The sequence below is a fragment of the Thalassophryne amazonica genome, chromosome 11 (assembly GCF_902500255.1).
Source record: "Thalassophryne amazonica chromosome 11, fThaAma1.1, whole genome shotgun sequence".
Lineage (NCBI taxonomy): Eukaryota > Metazoa > Chordata > Actinopteri > Batrachoidiformes > Batrachoididae > Thalassophryne > Thalassophryne amazonica.
Genome location: NC_047113.1, coordinates 28,820,424 through 28,848,061, shown reverse-complemented (window position 1 = coordinate 28,848,061; position 27,638 = coordinate 28,820,424). Strand labels below are relative to the sequence as shown.

The following is a 27,638-nucleotide window of genomic DNA, read 5'->3' as shown; positions in this document are numbered from 1 at the left end:
CTCTGCATTTTCCCTGCAGTTGTACTTTCAACCTTTGTTGTTTCATCTCTGTGTCTCTGTAGACCCTGTAAAAACTTCTACATCCTCTCCATCCCATCCTCTCTGGCTATAGTTGTAATTAACACAGCATGATTTTTCGAAGTGTGGAGTGAACTGTACTGGGAAAGGTGCTAACATGGATATTGGTTACTATATGTTAACACATACTAGGTAAGATTCAGAGATGTGATTCAGTAAAAGAGAAATCACAAGAAAAGTAAGGGCCCTTCACACATAACAGGATTGAAGCCGACTGGCACGCAAAGGAGGAATTGCATGCCTCCCATGAAAAGGTGCATGACCATGAAAAGGTGACAGCTGTATGAGGCAAGCCGCCTCATACAGCTGTCGCCACAACTATTCGCACACAGCAGCGGTCGAAACACAGCGAGTGCCCCGCGAGTGCCCATTCGACCCACCTTTCCACAGGTATCGGCCAAATTCCAGGTGCCGCACATGAACATCCAACACTGCTCGCTGGGCACTTAGAAAAGGCGGGGCTATTCGCGCTGCCAGCACGAGAGTAGAGTGCAGATGACCACATTCGAATTGTCTGTGAAAATTGTCTAAGTGCTACACGGGTGCGTTACCAAGCAACACGCATCAGTGTGACTGTGCCGAACCCCCCCCCACACACACACAAACACACACAAACATGTAAGAGTGAGGTACCCCCCCCCCCAAACACAAACTGTGGTGTGTGTGTTACCTCCCCAACACACACACCATGAATCCAACGTTGCCAGGTGTGGCAGAGGGTCCCGGAGTGTGGACGTTGTCCAGCGCAGTGCGCTGCTGGAACAGCTGACCGCTGTGTACTGCAACTCAGCTGGAGAACACAGAATGCACATGTGTCTGGGTGCTCATGCCCTCATGAAATGCTGATAATTACATACAGACGCAATTACATGAGGACTGGCCAGCGTTGCAATTAATAAGCCAGCCAGGCAGGCTGATGTTATTCTGACCACGTAAATTGTAGTTTACATGACAGACAGAAAGAGTGGAAATGAATATGCTTTGCTGTGGACATATGGCACCTCTCAGCTGGACCTGACCGTGCATGCAAGTTGTTAAATTAAAAACACAGACATCAGACGGATGCAGGACAAAAAACAATAATACATACAACAACAACAAAAAAATCACAGAACAAAGGAACAGATGAGCCTTTTTTATGGGAGCTGACGAGGTCCGCAGACAAAGATGGCCATGTCCCTGCGACCTGCAGCTGTTCAGATATCTGTGCTCGCAAGTCACAGCTGGAGAACACCTGTAGTGGCATGCAGGATATGACCTTGCATAACTTCACCATGTGGCGCGGACGTTGACATGCTGTCCTCACGTGGAAATACATTAAAATGTAATATGCCTCAGGTGACCGCCGTGTCAGCGCACCACAATGCTGGTGAATATCGTGCCATGCAGAAAATCACCTAATGGAACGCCACCGCAAAGTGCGTGTATCTGCAGGATTTCCTCACAGTGTAATAATTAAAACAGATATCACATTTGCAATGCATTCACCAGCGGATCACAGTGCGCCGGACACGCCATACGGTGTTTATGACACGAGAGCCGGCTCTTCATGAGACGAGTGCATCAGGTAATTCATGTAAAACATAAAAGGGAGAACAGTAATCCACGTCATTTGATTACTTCCTGGTGTACGTGTAGGCGGAGGCTAAATCCGCTGTTTATAACAGGAATTAGGTATAATAAATTGTGCTGGGATTTTATTTTTTTATTTTTTGCTCCGCTACTGTGTGCATGATGTTCCACATGCTCGCACTGTGTTCCGCGGTGACAATTTTGTGCTCGCGAACACGAGCGTGCACGAAACGCCTGTTCAACCATGTGTCCCTCCCGACAGCAAGTGGAATGTTTTGTGGTTCCTAATTTCGTTTTTTGTTTGCAGATTTTCAGCCGGTTTCTGTTTCTGTTGCCCAATTTCGTGTTATGTGTGAAGGGGCTCTAAATCATTACGCGGAGGTATGGGGTCTGCCTAAATAAATAGTATAAATAAATACATTTGTCCCCAACAGTAGGCCTATTATGTACATAGCAGTAAAAGTATTCAAGTTATACTTAAGATTCTTCAAAATTCAATTGCACTCATAGAAAGAAGGAAATCACTATGCAAAGCTTCACTTAGCATTTAAAAGAATTATAGGAAGGCATGTTTTTACAATAATGTTCACTATTTGAACAGAGAAATCAAAGTCTACATTAATCGTAGAATTACAGGCCATGAAGTAATATCAGCACAAGTTAGTTATTCTGAGATACTGTACCAATAATAAAGAAGCCCATTAACAATAAGTTCATGAGTAGTGAAAAGAAAGAACTTTTGTCTGTGGTCCTGAAGGTTGAATGTTTTACAGAATATTTTAAAATCCTTAATTGTTGGATGAACAGTATCAGTAAAAAAAAAATGGATGCGCATGCGCTTTCAGCTGACAATTGGCTCACTGGGCTCACGACTGCACAGCAGAGACGACGGACACGTTGTCCTGAAAGATAATAGAGTTTTTTAGAGGTTTGTGTGATTGGATTCAAAATTGCTTTAGCCTGTTTGTTTGTGTGGAGGGTGGGCAGCACAGGATGTGTGTGTGCTACAGCGGTAGTTCATCTCTCCGAAAAGCTGTTGTGCAAACTGACATTTGACACAAATGACCTTGACCTTCACCCAAGTGATTGACCTCTGGCTGATTTTGTCAGTGCAGTTCTGTAATCCACCTTAAGTACATGCCACATTTGGGTCAAATTAGGTTGAAAATCAAATTCCCTGAGCTTGACCTTAAAATCAGCAATAGAAACAGGGAGGAAAGGCCAACAAACAGACAGACAGACAGGACCTTGACCCCACAGACTGACCTTTGTCAGATTTGACCATGCTGTGCAATTCTAGACTCAATCCTCATGTGTCCTACATTTGGTGCACATCAGAGTGAATATCAAAATTTGACCTTTGACCCAATGACCTTGCCCTTTGCCAAAACAAGAGGGCAATTTGTGTATTGGCAAAATCAGGTTTGCAGAAATTGTAAAGGAGCATACACACACTTACAGTGTGCATGCCTTACAAAGATACATGCAGACACAGAGATATGAACTACATAAAGAAGCATGTCATCACACAAACTGAATTGTGTGTGGAAACAGAGAAACACAGTCACCCCATTCTATTTTTCATGTGTACCGACTTCCACACAGGAACGTTTGACACGTGTACATGACTCTGCTGCCTGCACTTGCTTGTTGATAGTCAGTAGCTGTATCTCCTCTCTCAAGATTGTTCACAAGATCATGTTTTTTTTTTTTCTCAGATTAAAAAAGTAATAGGTTTTATTTTCTACCTGAATGATCTGAGTAATTTTGCTCAGAGAAGATTTTTGTTTCAACTCCTGATCAAGGAGGAAACTGAGGTACTCTTAATGTGCATCAAGTGGACTTTGCTGAAGGGACCTTTGAGGATTTTCTGGTCTGATGAGGAATCAAACTGGGGTTCTTCAGGGCACAAACCCGCCTCTCTAACGCATCACCTCCCCAATGATTGGTAAAATCTTACACATAATGATAGCAGTTCTTAATATAAAGATGAGCAAAATCAGAAAAAGAACAAAAAAATTATGTTAGGTCAAAAATGACAATCTGTAATTAAAAAGGAAATAAAATCAACTCTGATTTAGATAAAGCCATTTTTTAAGCTATGAATTGAATTAGTGGGCAGCATGGTGGCCTAGTAGTTAGCACTGGTGCCTCACAGGAAGAAGGTCATGAGTTCGATTCCCACCTGTTTCCTTTCTGTGTGGAGGTTTGCATGTTCTCCTCATGTTTGTGTGGGTTCTCTCCAGGTGCTCCGGCTTCCTCCCACATCCAAAGTTACTGAGATTAGGTGTATTAGAAACTTTAAATTGTCAGTAGGTGTGCGTGCAGGTGTGAATGGATTTGTTTGTCTATATGTGTCTCTGTGACACACTGGCGTCCTGTCCAGGGTGTAGCCTGTCTCACACCATATGACTGCTGGGATAGGCTCCAGCCCACTGTGACCCAATCTTGAATAACTGGTTGAAGATGAGTGTGTGTGAATTGAATTAGTTTGTTTGCTGACTTTTATGTTTTTGTTTTCTGTCGTCTGCAAATTTCACACCATTATCACCCCTCTCTTCTCAATTTTAGAGAATGCATTTTCTGTTCCACTTTGTCTTTCTTCCATGAATATAACCACAACCGCACACTAATTAAACCAACAAAACACAAATTAGCTTTCATGTCATTGAATGTACACACTTGCATAAATGAATATGTTTCACACTATGTGACAAAAAGTTAACAGTTTGGAATGCTTTGCAAACGCTACTCCTCCATACTTTCATGTGCATCACAATGTGTTTGCTATGATAAAGTATAAATTTTACATGCACCACAACAAACACTTTTCAGTAGCTCATCCACCACCAAGAATCAGATGAACACGGGCCAATTTATTCAATAGCACCAGCTATATCAAACTCTCAGTGCTGAGTGATGACGGGGACAGGACATCGAGGAAAAAGAGAGATCCAAGCAGAGGATAGTGTGCATCCTAATCAAATCAAATCAAAATCAATTTCATTTATATAGCGCCAAATCACAACAAACAGTTGCCCCAAGGCGCTTCATATTGCAAGGCAAAGCCATACAATAATTACAGAAAAACCCCAACTGTCAAAACAACCCCCTGTGAGCAAGCACTTGGCGACAGTGGGAAGGAAAAACTCCCTTTTAACAGGAAGAAACCTCCAGCAGAACCAGGCTCAGGGAGGGGCAGTCTTCTGCTGGGACCGGTTGGGGCTGAGGGAGAGAACCAGGAAAAAGACATGCTGTGGAGGGGAGCAGAGATCAATCACTAATGATTAAATGCAGAGTGGTGCATACAGAGCAAAAAGAGAAAGAAACACTCAGTGCATTATGGGAGCCCCCCAGCAGACTAAGTCTATAGCAGCATAACTAAGGGATGGTTCAGAGATATGCTCTCTCCTTCTAGTCCCCGTCAGTACTCTAGCTGCAGCATTTTGAATTAACTGTAGGCTTTTCAGAGAACTTTTAGGACAACCTGATAATAATGAATTACAATAGTCCAGCCTAGAGGAAATAAATGCATGAATTAGTTTTTCAGCATCACTCTGAGACAAGACCTTTCTAATTTTAGAGATATTGCGCAAATGCAAAAAAGCAGTTCTACATATTTGTTTAATATGCGCATTGAATGACATATCCTGATCAAAAATGACTCCAAGATTTCTCACAGTATTACTAGAGGTCAGGGTAATGTCATCCAGAGTAAGGATCTGGTTAGACACCATGTTTCTAAGATTTGTGGGGCCAAGTACAATAACTTCAGTTTTATCTGAGTTTAAAAGCAGGAAATTAGAGGTCATCCATGTCTTTATGTCTGTAAGACAATCTCTCCGTCTCACCCTTCCAACTGCATGTTCTCCCTCAGCACATCCATAAACCTCCTCTTGAGCCTCCCTCTTCTCGTCCTGCCTGGTGGCTCCATCTTCACTATTCTGGGGTATTCTATATACCCCAGGTCCCTCCTCTGCACATGTTCAAACCATCTCAATCTCACCTCTCTGACTTTGTTTCTAAACCGTCTTACCTATCATAAAACTCCCCCCCCCAAAAAGTTTGGATGGTATGTAAAAAAAAGAAAAAAAGTCCTGCAACACATTTAAAAAAGTTGAGACACTTTACCACTTTGTAATGTCACCATTCCTTCTCACAACACTTAAAATACATTTTGGCATTGAACATACAAGTCATGAAGCATTTCAAGTGTTATTTTGTGCCATCTTGAGTTATGGAACAGTAGGGGGTCATCGCTGTTGTATGTTTCCATTTCATAATTCTCCACACATTCTCTATTGGGGACAGGCCAGAACAGCATCTACACCCACTACACAGCTATGCCTTTGTAATGTGTGCAGAAAGTGGTTTTACATTGTGTTATTGAAAAATAAAGAGACATCCCTGTAAAAGATCTTGAAGTCATCTTGAAGGCAACATATGTTGCTCTAAAATCTCATTATACCTTTCTGCATTAATGCTGCCAGGAATGTAAATTATCTTTGTCAAAGGCACTGACAGCTACGTACCATGACAGACACTCATGTTGATGATAACAGCCTGGATGATCCATTTTGGTTTGGAGCACGTGGCATCCATTTTTTACCCCCCCCCCCCCCCCCCCAAAAAAAAAAGCAGAACACCAGATTCCTCTAACCCCAGTACGCATTTTCACTGTGTGACTGTCCAACCCAGATGCCTTTGAGTCTAGATAAGTCAACACCATTTATGGACAAGGTTACCATAAAGCTTCTTTTTTACATATTAAAGTTTTAAGTTACATTTGTGAATGTAACTCTGTATTGTAATGCTTGACAAAGGTTTCCCAAAGTAATCCCTTATTCACATGATTATATCAGCTATTGATGAATGATGGTTCTTGAGTGACTGGAGTTTTCATCTTAGGCTTGTGCCCTTGCATTTATATTCATCCATATACCTTGAATAGTTTAATTATTTACACACTGTAGGAGGAAAAACATGCAAATCCTTTCAAGTCTTCCATTAAGGAACACTGTTTTTACCCATTTCAATAATTTTCTCATGCATTTGTTGACAAACTGGAGATCTTTATTCCTCAAAGACCCAGCTTTTTGTGTATACAATAGGGTTCAGAATAATAGTAGTGCTATGTGACTAAAAAGATTAATCCAGGTTTTGAGTATATTTCTTATTGTTACATGGGAAACAAGCTACCAGTAGATTCAGTAGATTCTCGCAAATCCAACAAGACCAAGCATTCATGATATGCACACTCTCAAGACTATGAAATGGGGCTATTAGTTAATAAAAACAGAAAAGGGGGTGTTCACAATAATGGTAGCATCTGCTGTTAACGCTACAAACTCAAAACTATTATGTTCAAACTGCTTTTTAGCAATCCTGGGAATCACTAAACTAATATTTAGTTGTATAACCACAGTTTTTCATGATTTCTTCACATCTGCGCGGCATTAATTTTGTTGGTTTGGAAGCAAGATTTTGATTGTTTACTGGTGTGCTTGGGGTCACTGTCTTGTTGAAACACCCATTTCAAGGGCATGTCCTCTTCAGCATAAGGCAACATGACCTCTTCAAGTATTTTGACATATCCAAACTGATCCATGATACCTGGTATGCAATGTATAGGCCCAACAGCATAGTAGGAGAAACATGCCCATATCATGATGCTTGCACCACCATGCTTCACTGTCTTCACTGTGAACTGTGGCTTGAATTCAGAGTTTGGGGGTCATCTCACAAACTGTCTGCGGCCCTTGGACCCAAAAAGAACAATTTTACTCTCATCAGTCCACAAACTATTCCTCCATTTCTCTTTAGGCCAGTTGATGTGTTCTTTGGCAAATTGTAACCTCTTCTGCACGTCTTTTATTTAACAGAGGGACTTTGTGGGGGATTCTTGCAAATAAATTAGCTTCACACAGGCGTCTTCTAACTGTCACAGCACTTACAGGTAACTCCAGACTGTCTTTGATCATCCTGGAGCTGATCAATGGGTGAGCCTTTGCCATTCTGGTTATTCTTCTATCCATTTTGATGGTTGTTTTCCATTTTGTTCCACGCGTCTGTTTTTTTTGTCCATTTTAAAGCATTGGAGATCATTGTAGATGAACAGCCTATAATTTTTTGCACCTGCGTATAGGTTTTCCCCTCTCCAATCAACTTTTTAATCAAACTACGCTGTTCTTCTGAACAGTCTCTTGAACGTCCCATTTCCTCGGGCTTTCAAAGAGAAAAACATGTTCAACAGGTGCTGGCTTCATCCTTAAATAGGGGACACCTGATTCACACCTGTTTGCTCCACAAAACTGACAAACTCAATGACTGAATGCCACACTACTATTACTGTGAACACCCCCTTGTCTACTTTTTTTACTAATAGCCCAATTTCATAGCCTTAAGAGTGTGCATATCATGAATGCTTGGTCTTGTTGGATTTGTGAGAATCTACTGGTACCTTGTTTCTCATGTAACAATAAGAAATATACTCAAAACCTGGATTAATCTTTTTAGTCACATAGCACTACTATTATTCTGAACACTACTGTACTTCTTTTGTACCAAGTCATGATTCCAATTATCTGGTGACCATGACATGTAAAATTGTTGAAATGCAGAAATGGATGTAGGTGATGATACAAACATGACATATCTTGGCTCACACAAAGACAACAGTCAAAGTAAAGTTAAGAATCAGTTTGTTTGTTTGTTCATATCTTCCATATTATCCAAACTTTGTCTGAGTTGGAGTTGTACATGACTTAATTTTACTTTAGATGGCCACACCAGGCATAACAAACAAAAAAAAAACAAACAAACAACTGAGTTAGTTGTACTCTAACAGTGGCACCGGCACTGAGCTGTGCGTTGCTTTGCAGTGGGTGAGAGATACAGTAGGGCCCTTGCAGAAATACTGAAGATGACAGCTTGCAGAAAGTATCAGCTTTGCTACTTTGACATAAAACCACCAACAATAATAAGGAAGAGGATGACACAGAGAGGAGGAGAAATGCAGGGAGGTGAAACTTAGACAGAACTGTGAGGAATCCTACAGTATTTAACAGTGCTGTCTGTAGGTTAGCTGCAATAAAGAACAGAAATTATACTTTGTCTGTGAACAAAATCTATGTCTAGTCATAAAACCTCTCCTACATCATTTAGTCATAGCTGCCATCTCTTCCTCCGTGTCTTCCAGGACTTTCACCTCCGTCTCTATTCACACGCACGCTCCATTGTTGAGAGTTGAGCCGTCTCTGCTCTCCTTTACTTCGAGTCTCTGCTGGCACTCATTCACTCATTTTTTTTTAACCTTTTAGCGTTTTCTCTCCTTTGGTTTTCATTGTTTATTCTCTGCTGGCCTATTGGTCCTGTTTTATTAAATATCTCAGTTTCTTTTCTTATTCTTCTTATTCCTCAAGTCTCTGAGTGTTACCTTTTCCCAACAGGCTTATTTAGTTTATTTATTTTTGTGGAGGTTGCTCACTTTTTTGTCATACTTTAATCTAAAATTACATGTTTGTGACATTTCTGCTACTTTTAGGTTTTCAATTTAATACATCATACAAATGAAAAGAAAAAAAATGAAGAAAAATCATTAAAAAAACAAAATAAAATACATCAAATCATGTAAATATTGGTCATATGTATATAGACATACACTTTTAACAAATTCAGTATCACTAGTTCTCATTCTATTGTTATGTCCGGCATCACCCTGTGTTTTATATTCCATTACACCCTGACTTTTTCAATCCACCAGATTTTATTATATTATTATATTATATATCATCTATATTGTATTTATTCTAATAGAAATGGGATTTATTTTAAAATATGAACAAACATCTTAAAATGTGTGTGAGTGGAGGGGGATTGGGGAAGTGTATGTATGATTGTGAGACTTCGACTCTAACCAGCGACATAAGGTAATGCTTGAATGTCTTTGTTATTCTGGCCACATCCCACTGTCCCCCTAAACTCTGACCCTTGAACCCTCACAGACCTTCATGGTGTCACCTGGAAAGTGAGCGAATGAAAGGCTGTCTGGTTTCAAAATAGTATAAATATGAATGGGACACATCACGTTACCTGGCCAATATCATATTGTTTAATATTGGGCACTGAAAAGGCATATGTAGTAATTTAACTGGTTCATTTGAATGTGAAACAAATTGGATTTATTCATGATCAATCAATTCAATCAATTTTATTTATATAGTGCCAAATCACAACAAACAGTTGCTCCAAGGCACTTTATATTGTAAGGCAAGGCCATACAATAATTACGGAAAAACCCCAATGGTCAAAACGACCCCCTGTGAGCAAGCACTTGGCGACAGTGGGAAGGAAAAACTCCCTTTTAAAGGAAGAAACCTCCAGCAGAACCAGGCTCAGGGAGGGGCAGTCTTCTGCTGGGACTGGTTGGGGCTGAGGGAGAGAACCAGGAAAAAGACATGCTGTGGAGGGGAGCAGAGATCAATCACTAATGATTAAATGCAGAGTGGTGCATACAGAGCAAAAAGAGAAAGAAACACTCAGTGCATTATGGGAACCCCCCAGCAGTCTAAGTCTATAGCAGCATAACTAAGGGATGGTTCAGGGTCACCTGATCCAGCCCTAACTATAAGCTTTAGCAAAAAGGAAAGTTTTAAGCCTAATCTTAAAAGTAGAGAGGGTGTCTGTCTCCCTGATCCGAATTGGGAGCTGGTTCCACAGGAGAGGAGCCTGAAAGCTGAAGGCTCTGCCTCCCATTCTACTCTTACAAACCCTAGGAACTACAAGTAAGCCTGCAGTCTGAGAGCGAAGCGCTCTATTGGGGTGATATGGTACTATGAGGTCCCTAAGATAAGAAGGGACCTGATTATTCAAAATCTTATAAGTAAGAAGAAGAATTTTAAATTCTATTCTAGAATTAACAGGAAGCCAATGAAGAGAGGCCAATATGGGTGAGATATGCTCTCTCCTTCTAGTCCCCGTCAGTACTCTAGCTGCAGCATTTTGAATTAACTGAAGGCTTTTCAGGGAACTTTTAGGACAACCTGATAATAATGAATTACAATAGTCCAGCCTAGAGGAAATAAATGCATGAATTAGTTTTTCAGCATCACTCTGAGACAAGACCTTTCTAATTTTAGAGATATTGCATAAATGCAAAAAAGCAGTCCTACATATTTGTTTAATATGCGCTTTGAATGACATATCCTGATCAAAAATGACTCCAAGATTTCTCACAGTATTACTAGAGGTCAGGGTAATGCCATCCAGAGTAAGGATCTGGTTAGACACAATGTTTCTAAGATTTGTGGGGCCAAGTACAATAACTTCAGTTTTATCTGAGTTTAAAAGCAGGAAATTAGAGGTCATCCATGTCTTTATGTCTGTAAGACAATCCTGCAGTTTAGCTAATTGGTGTGTGTCCTCTGGCTTCATGGATAGATAAAGCTGGGTATCATCTGCATAACAATGAAAATTTAAGCAATGCCGTCTAATAATACTGCCTAAGGGAAGCATGTATAAAGTGAATAAAATTGGTCCTAGCACAGAACCTTGTGGAACTCCATAATTAACCTTAGTCTGTGAAGAAGATTCCCCATTTACATGAACAAATTGTAATCTATTAGACAAATATGATTCAAACCACCGCAGCGCAGTGCCTTTAATACCTATGGCATGCTCTAATCTCTGTAATAAAATTTTATGGTCAACAGTATCAAAAGCAGCACTGAGGTCTAACAGAACAAGCACAGAGATGAGTCCACTGTCTGAGGCCATAAGAAGATCATTTGTAACCTTCACTAATCCTGTTTCTGTACTATGATGAATTCTAAAGCCTGACTGAAACTCTTCAAATAGACCATTCCTCTGCAGATGATCAGTTAGCTGTTTTACAACTACCCTTTCAAGAATTTTTGAGAGAAAAGGAAGGTTGGAGATTGGCCTATAATTAGCTAAGATAGCTGGGTCAAGTGATGGCTTTTTAAGTAATGGTTTAATTACTGCCACCTTAAAAGCCTGTGGTACATAGCCAACTAATAAAGATAGATTGATCATATTTAAGATCGAAGCATTAAATAATGGTAAGGCTTCCTTGAGCAGCCTGGTAGGAATGGGGTCTAATAGACATGTTGATGGTTTGGATGAAGTAACTAATGAAAATAACTCAGACAGTTTGATAAAAACTAATTTCTGGTTATGTACACTAGTACTGTAGTATTGCAGGCTACTAGTTTACTAGTAGCCTACAGTTAGCTAAATCTCATTTTTACATCTTAGATTTATGCTTGACTGACATATGAACCTCACATTAAGATACTTTATTTTTATATTAAACAATCTAAGCAAATGGATGAAATTTTACATATATAATTAAAGGGTGATTCTTAGACTACGGCACGTATTATGTCCGTTGATCATATTGTATGAAAAACAGAAAAAAGGGGAAATTTCACACTTTTATAGTTATCTTTACAATGAAAGTGTGTTAAGAAATTTGTTCTAGTAGTCTATGATGACTTTGTCACCTTTTTTCAGCATCATTATATGCAAATATTGCCGTTTTGCACTTGTCCCACACCCAGACTTTTGATCGTCAATGATAAAAATGAATGGTAAAGAAACATTTTTTCTAATGTTTTAAAATATCTCTGAATAAAATATCAGTAAAATAATCAACACATAATTGGGGTATTCAATGTCATACAACTGTTGTGATTTTTTTAAACAAATGTAGTTGCCCCACACTATTGCCGTAATTTCCACCACAACACGTAATGTCCCTTTAAACAGTTTGTATGAAAGATTGTTTGGGTAGTTGTGATTTGATTGTAAGGCAAATGGTGTGGTGGAAAGTATATTTACAATGGCCAATAGTGCCCGTCAAACAGGCACTATTTGGTAATATGGCGGCAGGTAGGGGTCAATGAAATTACACAGGGGTCAAAATCTAAAATGCTTCAATCATATTGAAAGTATAACACATTATTTGTCTGATCATAAATATTCCAAAAAGGTATAGTTTGGACTATCTATGACTGAATCTTATGGAGTTATGGGGTAAAAACAGCAAAAATGGTGACAAAGGTCAGTTTCAGTTTGTACAGGGGTCAAATGTTAAAGTTGCTCCAGTTTTTGTAAAATGTGATGCAAATTATTGGTTGAGTTAATAGGTTTTTTAAAAGGAATAGTTTGCACCACGTGTCATGCTCAGTTGTTACGTTACAGGGTAACATATGTCACATGCCATAGAATCCAATGGATGTCGACATTGTTTGACATTTACTTTGCAAACCAAGCATTCAGCACAGTCAAAACTATTCCATTTATTCATCCTATTACTTCAACCAATAATTTGCACCATTTTCTTTTTTTTTAACCAAAATTAGGGCAAATTTAACTTTTGACTTCTGTACAAACTGAAATTAACCTTTGTCACTATTTTTGCTGTTTTTACCCCATAACTCCAGAACATTCAGTCATAGATCATCCAAACTATACCTTTTTGGAATCTTTGTGACCAGATACATAATGTGGTATAGCTTTCAATATGATTGGAGCATTTTTAAATTTTGACCCCTGTGCAATTCTTCATTGACCTCTACCGGGCCGCCATATTGGATTTTCAAGTGGCCAGCACTTTTTTCTCAAACGCTGATTTCTGAAGAACATTCATGTCGAATCTGATGCTTGTATCAACAAGTGAAGGATCGTTTCAGTTATCTGCTGCACTATTAGTCAAGTGACTGAAGATGATCCATCCTTTACAGCCCTTCCCCTATATTTCCAGATACAGATATACACACATTTCATCACCCTCAGCAGAGTTACCAAAAGGACAGAGTACTTCAGCAGAGTTACCAAAAGGACAGAGTACTTCGGAATACACACTGTGACCCACAGCCATAACCACTTCAGAAAGACTGTGAGAAAGAAAGTGAGGAAGGGAGGGAGACTGAGAAAGTGCAAAGAGAAGAAGCCAAGAGGATCTGCTTTGAACAAAGTGTTAATGCATGAAGTGCAGGAACACTACAGACATGAAAAGAGTGCTGACTCAAGTGTGCATGTGTGTGTACATGTTTTTTGTGTGCCAATACTCAAACATGATTTCATATCTCTGTATAAAACTGTTATGTGTCAGTACAGCCTGTCCTTGTCAGCATTTTGCAATGAAATTTTAATGTCCCTCAAACTCCCGCTGTCACCCCTAGCCGTCCTGCCTCCAGTTATCCTCACATCTCACCGCTCTTCTCTCTCCTCTCCATGATATTGCATCCTTTGTTGTGAAAAATTAGCTTCATAAATAAATTTGACTTGATATGACACAGGCTCTAAATCGTGCCTCTGCTCTCACGCTCCTTCATATTCAACTATTGAAACCCCCTCTTCTCTCTCTCTCTCTCTCTCTCTATCGTAGTGTGGAGCATGATTTCCGACAGCAGGAGGGATGCCTCCAGGGTGTTATGGAAGCCCTGGAGGGAGAGTACGATGTGCCTACTCTTACTCTGACCAAGCCAAATCCAGCCCCCTCCTCCTTGTCCTCATCCTCTTCCGCCCGCCCCAGCACCAAAGCACGCGTCAAGAAACTCCGCAAGAAATGTTTCTGGTGGCTCTAGGTGTTTCCAGCTGGCAGATGCTTATTGATGTGGATTATGTTTCAGGGGTGGCAAAATCCCCCGAAACATCTAAAGTAAAACTCTCTCATGGTCCTGTGGGTATGCAGTGTGCTTAAGCGTCACGATAATCAGGTTTTCCAGCGGCATCTCTGTAAATGGCACTTTCTCATTGGCAATCTATCTTCTGAAAATATACATCAGGGGACCAGATGAAGAAAGGCAGCCCAGACAAAACTAAAGGACCAAAGGTGCTGCTTAGGTTTTTGTCAGGTCTGATGGAAGTGGAATAAGAGATTGTTCAAATGTTCTCTCTGTGGGAGTCAGACCTACAGCCAGTATTTCACAATTAGTTTTTTTTTTTTTTTTTTGGACAGAAACTGAGGATATTGGTTTCCTGTAACAACTGTGTACTAGCAAGGAGACGAACTGACACTGTGGATCGTTGACCGGCATCTCAGTTTGCAGTTTGATTAAGTGGCTCTCCAGACGGGTGTATGTATGGATTTACGCCAAATTGGATTCATGCCTGCAGCTGAGAGATGTTCTCTGACAATAACGGTGACAAATTACAGCAGTAAGCAGCGGAATTTAAAAGGATTTTGGAAATCCTTGGATTTTAAACATCTCATTGTAATACTGTGTCTTCAGATGCTTGGCACATGGAATTTGAATGTAGCAATGATTGGAAGTGCTGAGAGAGATATGAGCCAGAACCAGCCCGGGAGCTTGAAGCAGTTCGCTGGATGGGTATCAGGGATTTGGACAGTACACTGGATATTGTGCTGGAAATAAGACATTGTGGTAGGAATCACATCAAAGACCAGCAGGCAGTGTTGACTGAAAAATTCTGTCATGTTTGAGTGGCAGAATGGTTGATTCTTTAGTGTCATAAAAAACAGACATGTTTTGCTGTACTGCTGTTTATACTGGACTAGATTTCACACGTGCACATGTGCATACAGTACAGATTTACTGTGTACATCAGAGATGGCCAATAGTGTGCCATGAAGGGCAATGACAGTACAGGACTTCCTTCCAACTGTTCACCTTAGCAGGCAATCTGACAGGTGAGCTTGACTTTACATTGGGGGAAGGAGTCCATCAGTGAAACCATGTGTGGAGGTGATCAGTTCCCATTAAAGCCTGCACCTTCTTGGTCTTTGTTGCACACATTGAGTCTAATCACACATACATATACTTGTTACAGTGCAAACTAGGGGTAGATCTGATATTTACTGAACTATACTCATATTTCAAGATAGCGTAAGAGGTTTGCACACTTGCCTCCCCAAACAAAAGGCCCATGGTGCAAAGCAACCAGTGTTTCATTCTCCCTGTACATCTACAGTTGCATCAGGAAGGGCATAAAAGTCATGCCTAATCAACATGTGGCCCACACCAGATCAGCTGTTGCAACCATGAGCAAAAACAGGAGCAACCAAAAGAAATTAATTAATATTTTATAGATATATGAATTATGCAAAATGAAATAAGAAATTGAAAAAATCTGCATAAATGCACTTAATCTGTTGGTAAGATGCCATGTGGAGATCCCCAAAGCCATTAGTTTTAATTTACACAAACACCTAGCAACTGAAAATAATCTTACAGACAGATGGTTGTGAAAACAAAACCTCTTTACTAGATCTAATAAAATATACGCTACACTGGCCAGTAAATTAACACAGCGAAATTGAAACATGCCTAATCTTCCCCTTCAGAGAGTGAAATTATTCCCCGTTCTATAAACATCTGGGTCACTCAACTATTCCAACTTAGAAAGAAAATGTTGCACAATCAATCAATCAATCAATCAATTTTTTATATAGCGCCAAATCACAACAAACAGTTGCCCCAAGGCGCTTTATATTGTAAGGCAAGGCCATACAATAATTATGTAAAACCCCAACGGTCAAAACGACCCCCTGTGAGCAAGCACTTGGCTACAGTGGGAAGGAAAAACTCCCTTTTAACAGGAAGAAACCTCCAGCAGAACCAGGCTCAGGGAGGGGCAGTCTTCTGCTGGGACTGGTTGGGGCTGAGGGAGAGAACCAGGAAAAGACATGCTGTGGAGGGGAGCAGAGATCGATCACTAATGATTAAATGCAGAGTGGTGCATACAGAGCAAAAGGAGAAAGAAACAGTGCATCATGGGAGCCCCCCAGCAGTCTACGTCTATAGCAGCATAACTAAGGGATGGTTTAGGGTCACCTGATCCAGCCCTAACTATAAGCTTTAGCAAAAAGGAAAGTTTTAAGCCTAATCTTAAAGTAGAGAGGGTGTCTGTCTCCCTATCTGAATTGGGAGCTGGTTCCACAGGAGAGGAGCCTGAAAGCTGAAGGCTCTGCCTCCCATTCTACTCTTACAAACCCTAGGAACTACAAGTAAGCCTGCAGTCTGAGAGCGAAGCGCTCTATTGGGGTGATATGGTACTACGAGGTCCCTAAGATAAGATGGGACCTGATTATTCAAAACCTTATAAGTAAGAAGAAGAATTTTAAATTCTATTCTAGAATTAACAGGAAGCCAATGAAGAGAGGCCAATATGGGTGAGATATGCTCTCTCCTTCTAGTCCCCGTCAGTACTCTAGCTGCAGCATTTTGAATTAACTGAAGGCTTTTTAAGGAACTTTTAGGACAACCTGATAATAATGAATTACAATAGTCCAGCCTAGAGGAAATAAATGCATGAATTAGTTTTTCAGCATCACTCTGAGACAAGACCTTTCTGATTTTAGAGATATGCGTAAATGCAAAAAAGCAGTCCTACATATTTGTTTAATATGCGCTTTGAATGACATATCCTGATCAAAAATGACTCCAAGATTTCTCACAGTATTACTAGAGGTCAGGGTAATGCCATCCAGAGTAAGGATCTGGTTAGACACCATGTTGCTAAGATTTGTGGGGCCAAGTATAATAACTTCAGTTTTATCTGAGTTTAAAAGCAGGAAATTAGAGGTCATCCATGTCTTTATGTCTGTAAGACAATCCTGCAGTGTAGCTAATTGGTGCGTGTCCTCTGGCTTCATGGATAGATAAAGCTGGGTATCATCTGCGTAACAATGAAAATTTAAGCAATACCGTCTAATAATACTGCCTAAGGGAAGCATGTATAAAGTGAATAAAATTGGTCCTAGCACAGAACCTTGTGGAACTCCATAAGTTAACCTTAGTCTGTGAAGAAGATTCCCCATTTACATGAACAAATTGTAATCTATTAGACAAATATGATTCAAACCACCGCAGCGCAGTGCCTTTAATACCTATGGCATGCTCTAATCTCTGTAATAAAATTTTATGGTCAACAGTATCAAAAGTAGCACTGAGGTCTAACAGAACAAGCACAGAGATGAGTCCACTGTCCGAGGCCATAAGAAGATCATTTGTAACCTTCACTAATGCTGTTCTGTACTATGATGAATTCTAAACCTGACTGAAACTCTTCAAATAGACCATTCCTCTGCAGATGATCAGTTAGCTGTTTTACAACTACCCTTTCAAGAATTTTTGAGAGAAAAGGAAGGTTGGAGATTGGCCTACAATTAGCTAAGATAGCTGGGTCAAGTGATGGCTTTTTAAGTAATGGTTTAATTACTGCCACCTTAAAAGCCTGTGGTACATAGCCAACTAACAAAGACAGATTGATCATATTTAAGATCGAAGCATTAATAATGGTAGGGCTTCCTTGAGCAGCCTGGTAGGAATGGGGTCTAATAAACATGTTGATGGTTTGGATGAAGTAACTAATGAAAATAACTCAGACAGAACAATCGGAGAGAAAGAGTCTAACCAAATACCGGCATCACTGAAAGCAGCCAAAGATAACGATACGTCTTTGGGATGGTTATGAGTAATTTTTTCTCTAATAGTTAAAATTTTGTTAGCAAAGAAAGTCATGAAGTCATTACTAGTTAAAGTTAATGGAATACTCAGCTCAATAGAGCTCTGACTCTTTGTCAGCCTGGCTACAGTGCTGAAAAGAAACCTGGGGTTGTTCTTATTTTCTCAATTAGTGATGAGTAGAAAGATGTCCTAGCTTTACGGAGGGCTTTTTTATAGAGCAACAGACTCTTTTTCCAGGCTAAGTGAAGATCTTCTAAATTAGTGAGACGCCATTTCCTCTCCAACTTACGGGTTATCTGCTTTAAGCTACGAGTTGTGAGTTATACCACGGAGTCAGACACTTCTGATTTAAAGCTCTCTTTTTCAGAGGAGCTACAGCATCCAAAGTTGTCTTCAATGAGGATGTAAAACTATTGACGAGATACTCTATCTCCCTTACAGAGTTTAGGTAGCTACTCTGCACTGTGTTGGTATATGGCATTAGAGAACATAAAGAAGGAATCATATCCTTAAACCTAGTTACAGCGCAACAGCAAGGATTGGTGAACACTATGCAGGCTTTGGGTTTGGAATTCCATTTACATAAAAATATATGGGAAAAAGCTGCAATTTATAATAAACTACATATAAAAAAAGTGCTGTTTATCAGAAATTTCAAAACTAAAAAAAAAATAAACACATTTACTAACTAGATGTAAAAATCTTGTGTGGTTACCCCTATTGCACATATGCATCCAAAAATCTACAAAGCTCCACTGCAGCCAGTTGACAAGTTGCACCACTTACAATCTGCAATTTGCCTCCTGGATGACACTACACTTAGAAATTAACTTATCCCAACTATCATATTCCTGCAGTTTATAGGTATGTCCAACAATGTCGTCTGATCTCCCACAATGCTCCTCTTTTCCTGTTATGTGCAGAATAAAAGTGTATATTTTAAACAATGCACCGTCGTTGTCATCCTTTGTCTGAACAGTTGCCCTCCTTACTTCAGCACATCAAGCAGCATAGTGCAAAGAGACATAATGTGGGGGGTTGGGGAACCCCTCCGTCTCAAATCAAATGTGTACTTACGATAAGTGCGTGCTCTCGACCCATGGTAATGACTGTCTGATTGATGATCCTCAACAGAGACACAACAATGTCCTGGATATGGTGAAATGTTTCCCCCTGAGATGGACACAAATAGAAAGAGTGGGGAAAAAAATTAAATGGTGAATGAGAACAAAACACAAGAACAATAAACCAGAAAAATTGTTTGATTTTGTCAGTAGTTTTATTTTATGATTTTATTTAACACTTATATAACCAGGTTAATCCCATAGGGATCAAGACCTCTTTTGCAAGGGAAACCTGGACAATTACAAAGTTTGCAATTCACCCAACCTGCATGTCTTTATTAGTGCACCTTAGTAGTACCTTGTAGTACACCCTAAAGCCTTGGTCCCACCAAACAATAAAATCATGAATAATGAGTCATATATGGATTTGTCAGTGATTATTTGAATAATGAGCCACATATAAATCTATCACATATAAGTTATGAAGAAGCATATGTGCCTCTAAGTACCTTGCATGTTCCAGGTATCAGCCCGTAATGAGCCACAACTGACCTGTCATTTGAGCCCCGTCCAGCCTCGAATGGGTCATGTCGACGCATATGATCCATGTCAAGCCACATATGATCCATGTAGCACCATGTAATGTGACGTTGGTGCACGTTTAGGCATGGGTTTGGTCCAAACCTCCAGCGCTCCCACACTTGTTTCCTTTGAAGTGTGGGTTTTCAGTTCACAGCATCCATTCAAGATATTGTCACATTTTTTTTAAACGCAGTCAAAAAAAAAGGCACTCCTGCAGTCCGGCTGGTGTGCGATCTGTGCATCAGGCTGCAGTTCACCTGTGTTCCAGAGTCATTAAATGCAGCATTTCTGTGTGTGCAGCCAATGCAAGGTTGAAAAAAATGATGAAGAAAACTACTGTGGATAGGTTTCTCTGTGACCCAAAAAAAAAAAGACACCACATGAGCTGGCCACTTTAATTATATATACCCACACTTATGTGGATTCCCCCCCCCCCAAAAAAAAAACAAAGCACAAAACACAAAATGCATCATAACCAGACCAGCTAGAACTGAACCACGGGTTCCTGGACAGTCGCCTCTGCACTTCTCGCTGGCTTTATTTCTTCCACGGCTTACAGTCATTTTGACACCGGTGATCCAACTTTTAACTTTGTGTTCATCTGTTATTGTCTGCAAAATCGCTATTTTTGTGCACTTCCATTCTGCATAAATGCTCATCTTGAGTGCGAGACATTGCACCACTGCACACACAGTGGACCTCATCTGATCCATTATAACAAGATGTTAAATCTACCATAAACATACTTTTACAGCTGCTTATAAAGAAGGTATGAACATGTAACTGTTTTACCAAGCTAATATAAACATATATTACAATTACAAATAATTACCTTTTAGGCTGTTCCAAATATGTTCTCCACCTCAGCACACGAGACAGACAGGAAAAAAAGCTCAAAATGTCCTCTGTGATTCCAGAAGTGATTAGAGGTGTTTTCAGCATCCAAACTGACAGAAAATGATTAATCCACTACAAAATAATTATTTTATATATAGTACTGGACTCATACCAAAAAAGAAAAAAAAAAACATACTGTACTATGTCGCTCATAATTCATCGTTCATTATTCAGTGGGACCAGGGCTTAACCCCAATACACAGATGGCTCCTTTGGTTTTCATGCAGCGTCCACTCAGCTGAGACATTGCCAGACCTTTTTCTAATACATTTAAGCCCTGGTCACACCGAATAATGAACAATGAATAATCAGCCACATAGCATGTTTCTTTTTTGGTACAAGTGGAGTTATTCAAGAAGCATGGGAGAATAGTGGCTCTTACAGGTAGATTATTCGGCTAACGAGGCTCATCTCTGAGAGTGGCACTAATTTCAAGAAGTTCAAAATTTTGCAAAAATAGCGCAGGGTGATTTGTGTATGAGGTACTACAAGGACAAATGAGGATGTAAGAGGCATGTCAGTAGTGAGTACGAGGCTGTTAGAGACCCATTATCCGAGTACCTGGCGGCTACTACGACAGGACAGGCTACCTGCAACAGAGCAAGTTCCATTCTGAGAAAGCCCTTGTAGCCTTTTTTAACATCTGTTTCCTGCAATTCCTTCAGAAGAACATCATATATGTGGCTCATTATTCAAATAATCACTGAAATTTCTGACAAATCCATACGTGGCTCATTATCCATGGCTTTATTATTCTGTGTGACCAGGGCTTTAGGAGGCAAATTAGTTTTGTTTTTTAGCTAGGTTCTCTCTTTTGGGAACCCCCCCATCAATGTGACTATAGATAACCAAGTGTGCAGAGCAAAGTTCTTCTCTCAAGCACTGTATAGACAGACTGCAGATGAACTGAGACTAGAAGGAGAAAAATGGTTGTCTAAATCAGAAATTTTAAATCTGGCCTCTTTGCAGAGAATGAAACTCACCAGGACATTTAATTAATCAATTTCAATGTGGATACGTTTTACCACAAAGGTCTCTGACATATGAATGGGGTCTTTTTCTTTGAAAACCTGCTTTTGCACTTTTCTTCCCCTTTGAAGCCACCCTTCTCTTTTTCTTTTCCTCCTTCTGCCGTGAGGGAAAAGACTTGTACAACATATGCATTTAATAGACCGTCTTTCGATAGCTGCAGTATTAGTTTCTCATTTGAAAATATTTGCCATTTATGAAGCGGCAAAGCTCAAATTCATTCAAATTAAAGTTGGTGTCATCTGCATGATTAAATCTTGCTGCCTCAGTGGTCAGCTCCACAAACCAGTATTACTCTTCACAGAAAGAAGCATCTGGTTTTGAGTCAAGTCTTCAACTTATGCCATTCAGTCTTGAATTTCCATGTGAGCCATGTGAACAGTTTCCACTGATCTTCAATAAAACAGGCATGATAGGAGAATTAGTGCGAATTAGGGCATTTCCACAGATAGCACTTTAGGCCAAACAAATACGCAAATTTGGGCATATATTAAAACAGCAATTACACCGAGACCCATTAGTGAATGTGCCCTTAATGCTGTACACAACAAAGTTATGTTTGGCAGGAACACAAAGCAAACTAAGCAGCTGATAAATTGCCAATAATCTTGTACAATTCATCTGATGATTGAGGGAAATGTTAAGAAAAGTATACAGTAATCACAGGACTGTATACTGTAGTTTCATAAGCACACAAGAGTGCTGTGCTTATGTCCAAACCCATGTTTTTATCAGATCCTCATTTAGAGGAAATACATTTTTTGTGAATGATCTTTGTTTCAGTATGGGAAAGAGAAATCATCCATATGGACAGGAAGAAAGGCTTTTATGTTGCCTGTTTCAGGAAAGTAAAGGATGATTGTCTGAATCTCAACATGCAGAGGGTTATTACACTGCTCTCTATGTCTGGAAAGGTACTTGCAGGGATCAACCTGGACTTTTTGGTGATGTCGTGATCTTTGTGGAATCAATGGATGCCCTGATTGCAGGACTTGGAGACGGTTTGCCCCTCTCCTAGATCAAGACTAAGATCCAGGCTTTCAAAGGCTTTTTGCACCTGGCCTTAAATGTATCTTTATGTGGTAAAAGTGTCCAACTTGTGGATTCTCTTATTTCCACAATGACGTTTGTGTCTCTGGGTCCTCTAATTTTGAGACTGCGAGACGCTTAAGAAGAGCTTATGGCATCATGAGGTCCTTGGACAGTGGTTTTGGGCGATGTTGATACCTGTGCAGGTGAATGAATGTTCAAGTCCATAAGGTCCTGGTGCTGTCTTACTGTACTGTTGTGAAACCTGGACACTATCCAGTGACAACTAGATGTATCTGACATTAGATCTCTTTGAATAATCCTTGAGAACAGTTTGAATGACTGTCTCAAATGAATGGCTACTTATGTTGAATCAGATGAGGAGTATCACTGGCATTGTGAGGGAACATCAGCTACAATATTTTTTGCCATGTGATCTGATTTCATTCATAAATTATTCTAAAGTATCAACTACACACAATTTGTCTGTAAGAAAGACACAATATTACAATAATGACAATATTTTCATGCTGTTTTCAGGCTGCCAATTGAATTTGCCTGAAACATTTGAGCAGTTATACATGTCTGCCAAGCTAATAATGGAAATGAACAGTTTTCACAAATAACAGCCAGAATTCTGCCTTTTGTTTTTTCAAGGAAAGAAAAAAATCTGTAAAGAAAGACAGAAAAGAGTTACACAATGTTAAAAAAGAAAAAAAGATGAATCCTGAGAAATATTCAAACACGATCAAAAACAAAATTTTGTTGTACACAACCAGTAAAACAGAAATACAATCACATGATGTCTGCCTCTCCTGCATCAGCTGGATGAGGCATGGAAAGCCTGTAAAATCAGTAGCAAAATGAATACATAAATGCACGATTGTTACAGAATACTACTCATTAAACAGCTTGCAAGTTTGCAATATTCTGATCATAAGTAATGACTTACAAAGGATTTGAAAATATTCAAAATGCTAAATGACCTCTGAAGATCCAAGATGAAGACAAAAATGTCAAAATAACAAGGACAGAACCTTCTCACAAACATGCATATAAATACAGATGCACACCGCAAGAGGATTTTCTCTACACACACACATACTCACACATACAGTACAATGGAATTCTACAGTGAATCTGGTCAATGGAACATCGTTAAGGTTTGCCTGGAGGTGGTTACTCACTAATGAAGCATCTGCCACATCCAGACACACCTTCGAAATAATGCTGCTGGGAGCATCTGCAAGAGTACAACCTTGTTAGCATAATTTGACCCGAGCGTGCGTGTGTGTTTGTGTGTGTGTGTGTGAGATCAGCCTAGCATACAAAAAAGGCCACGAGTGAATGTGAACGTCTAGCACTAAGAAACAAAAGTAACAATTTGGGTTGGTTTGTTCTGTGCGTTGGCCTGATGGTTGATGTTTTGCAGTCTGATGACAGCCAAGTAGGTGTGATTATTAAAGCACATCGGACAGACTGACTACAACAAACAAAAGAGAAAATAATGGTGCTCATGTAATTTCACATACAGTAGTTTCCAAATTCCATTGCCACATATGCTTAAACATGTATGTAAATGCAACACATTGGTTATGGTTCCCAATTTTCATTCATTTAAGTAAAAAAAAAAAATCAGAGATTTCATTAACACACACAAAAAGGCTTCCTTCTCATGAATTCTGTTGGCAAATGTGTTAAAAATCCATGTTTGTGAGAACTTCACTTTTGCCAAGATAATCCATCCAACTGGCAGACGTGGTATATCAAAACACAGATTAAATAGTTAAATTAAATAGACTGTTGTCAGTGTGCCTTGGACTGGCCACAAGAAACCTCTGCCCTAAAATGTATAGTTTTGTTCAACACAATGCCTCAGATGCAGTGGTGGACACAGTTCAGCTAATCCGAGAGCAGATAATTATCGAAGCTAATGTTTTTTGCTAGTGGATTAGCTTTTCAGATAAGTTTAAAACCATCATCAGACCAATTATTCTCTGATAAATATAGTTCTGATAACTTTCAGTCTGATAACATTTTTTTTTTTTTTTTTTTTGCTGGTAAAGTGAGCAAAGTTTAACGGTCAAAAACGCTTGCAAACCCTAAAATCAAACATTTTAGTCTATCTGGTGTGTGTTTATTTATGGAAAACTGGCTGTCGCTTGCTGATGATGTCATCATTAAGTGCAAAATGTGATTGGCCGGTCGATGCAGGGAGCATTGTGAGTAGTGTAGTTCAGGTTCACTTTAGATGTTTCAGTGTTTCCATCCCTTGTCCCTTGTAAATCTGCTGCAAAACCCATCACACATATAGAGGGTTTTCAATCACGTGACCGATTTGCTGCAGGACAGGTGCCGTCTCCATTCTGGATTACAAGGAGGCTGGTGCGTGATAGAAAAATGGAGAGAATGTCCGGTTACTATGATGCTTTAAATCCTCGAGATAAAGCTATTTATCATGATAGATGTGTAGCAGTTGGTTTAGTGGATCCGTATCTTGTACCAGATAGTGAATTTAGTGGTGATGTAACGAACTGGCCGACAGTGTCACACTGCGATATTGTGAACTAGGAAGCTGCTGACCAGGTCAGCCTCGCCGGCTTCCTGCAGAGCATCACAGCGGAGCTCTGAAAGTGGAGGTTGTCTTGAAGTCCTGAGCGATTTCTCTCACCAGGCGCTGGAAAGGCAGCTTGTGGATCAGCAGCTCGGTGCTCGAGGACCACAATGTAAATAAGCATCCGTATTGGAAGCGTTCTTGTGTTATCCTCGGCATTATTTTTATGTATTCTTATATAATTTTATTGCCGAATAAAATAAAATAAAATTTTGGGAGCAGTGGATTTCTGGTAGCGGCGGATCTCTCTCAGCGCCACGGTGCCGTGAGGCTTCTTCACACCGACGTTAAAGCTTCTGCAATTGTTCGCCAAATGCACGTAGCGTAACACAGCGACCACCGCATCGTAATCCAGAATGGCCGCGGGACACAAAATGACGTGACCGATACGTCACATGAAAACCCTCTATATGTAAAAATAATTATTTAAATCTCTAAATGACACTGGATTACGTCATCGCATCTAAACAAATGACAATGGCTGTCAGGAGTTAAGGTTTTGTAAAATCTCAGCGATCACTCACCAGCCCGGTAGGTGGCGGGAAATGCACCTTAAGCTGGTGTCGTCCACCACTGGATCCGAAAGAAGCAGAAGAAGAAGAAGAAGAAGCGTTATTGTCCACTCGACACAAAAACAAAACGGACAAATTTTAAGATTATTTTATTTTATTTCTTTGTGGCTGACGGTATCGCCAAGACTCGGTGGGAGAGAGGAGCTCTCACGGCGCAGCTGCGTACAGACTTGGATGTATCTTCTCCGTTTAGACCATTTTGGATCATCTCAGGATGATTATTTTTTCAGATGAACCCCACTGAAACTAACGGGTAAGAATTTATATTTACTATGTGCATTTTACTCTGCCAGTCAATGCATTAATGGACGTATTTCGGTTGTTTAAGGCGCACGGTTGAAAGAGTGTGAAAAAAGCAGCAGCTTTTAGCTTGTAAAATGATAGTCAATCAATCAACTTCAATCAACTTTTTTCTTGTATAGCGCCAAATCACAACAAACAGTTGCCCCAAGGCGCTCCACATTGCAAGGCAAGGCCATACAATAATTATGAAACACAGTCTACGTCTAAAGCAACATAACCAAGGGATGGTCCAGGGTCACCCGATCCAGCCCTAACTATAAGCCTTAGCGAAAAGGAAAGTTTTAAGCCTAATCTTAAAAGTAGAGAGGGTATCTGTCTCCCTGATCTGAATTGGGAGCTGGTTCCACAGGAGAGGAGCCTGAAAGCTGAAGGCTCTGCCTCCCATTCTACTCTTACAAACCCTAGGAACTACAAGTAAGCCCGCAGTCTGAGAGCGAAGCGCTCTAATGGGGTAATATGGTACTATGAGGTCCCTAAGATAAGATGGGACCTGATTATTCAAAACCTTATAAGTAAGAAGAAGAATTTTAAATTCTATTCTAGCATTAACAGGAAGCCAATGAAGGGAGGCCAACACGGGTGAGATATGCTCTCTCCTGCTAGTCCCCGTCAGTACTCTAGCTGCAGCATTCTGAACCAACTGAAGGCTTTTTAGGGAACTTTTAGGACAACCTGATAATAATGAATTACAATAGTCCAGCCTAGAGGAAACAAATGCATGAATTAGTTTTTCAGCATCACTCTGAGACAAGACCTTTCTGATTTTAGAGATATTGCGTAAATGCAAAAAGGCAGTCCTACATATTTGTTTAATATGCGCTTTGAATGACATATCCTGATCAAAAATAACTCCAAGATTTCTCACAGTATTACTAGAGATCAGGGAAATGCCATCCAGAGCAACGATCTGGTTAGACACCATGCTTCTAAGATTTGTGGGGCCAAGTACAATAACTTCAGTTTTATCTGAGTTTAAAAGCAGGAAATTAGAGGTCATCCATGTCTTTATGTCTGTAAGACAATCCTGCAGTTTAGCTAATTGGTGCGTATCCTCTGGCTTCATGGATAGATAAAGCTGGGTATCATCTGCGTAACAATGAAAATTTAAGCAATACCGTCTAATAATACTGCCCAAGGGAAGCATGTATAAAGTGAATAAAATTGGTCCTAGCACAGAACCTTGTGGAACTCCATAATTAACTTTAGTCTGTGAAGAAGATTCCCCATTTACATGAACAAACTGTAATCTATTAGACAAATATGATTCAAACCACCGCAGCGCAATGCCTTTAATACCTATGACATGCTCTAATCTCTGTAATAAAATTTTATGGTCAACAGTATCAAAAGCAGCACTGAGGTCCAACAGAACAAGCACAGAGATAAGTCCACTGTCCGAAGCCATAAGAAGATCATTTGTAACCTTCACTAATGCTGTTTC

General features: G+C 39.9%; 2 protein-coding genes across 3 annotated transcripts in view; one reads left to right on the top strand and one right to left on the bottom strand.

The window, feature by feature from the left end:
* The window catches only part of LOC117519807 (INSYN2B protein), a 30,893-nt gene extending 15,039 nt beyond the window's left edge, over nucleotides 1-15,854 (top strand). The window contains exon 3 of the mRNA XM_034181051.1: nucleotides 14,063-15,854. Coding sequence (XP_034036942.1) covers nucleotides 14,063-14,261 — 199 coding nt within the window. The 3' untranslated portion in view covers nucleotides 14,262-15,854. The remainder of the gene's footprint in view (nucleotides 1-14,062) is intronic.
* The window catches only part of LOC117519806 (dedicator of cytokinesis protein 2-like), a 406,014-nt gene that overhangs the window by 174,006 nt on the left and 204,370 nt on the right, over nucleotides 1-27,638 (bottom strand). For both annotated transcript variants that reach the window (XM_034181049.1, XM_034181050.1), the window contains exon 26: nucleotides 19,185-19,280. In XM_034181049.1, the coding sequence (XP_034036940.1) occupies nucleotides 19,185-19,280 (96 nt within the window). The remainder of the gene's footprint in view (nucleotides 1-19,184; nucleotides 19,281-27,638) is intronic.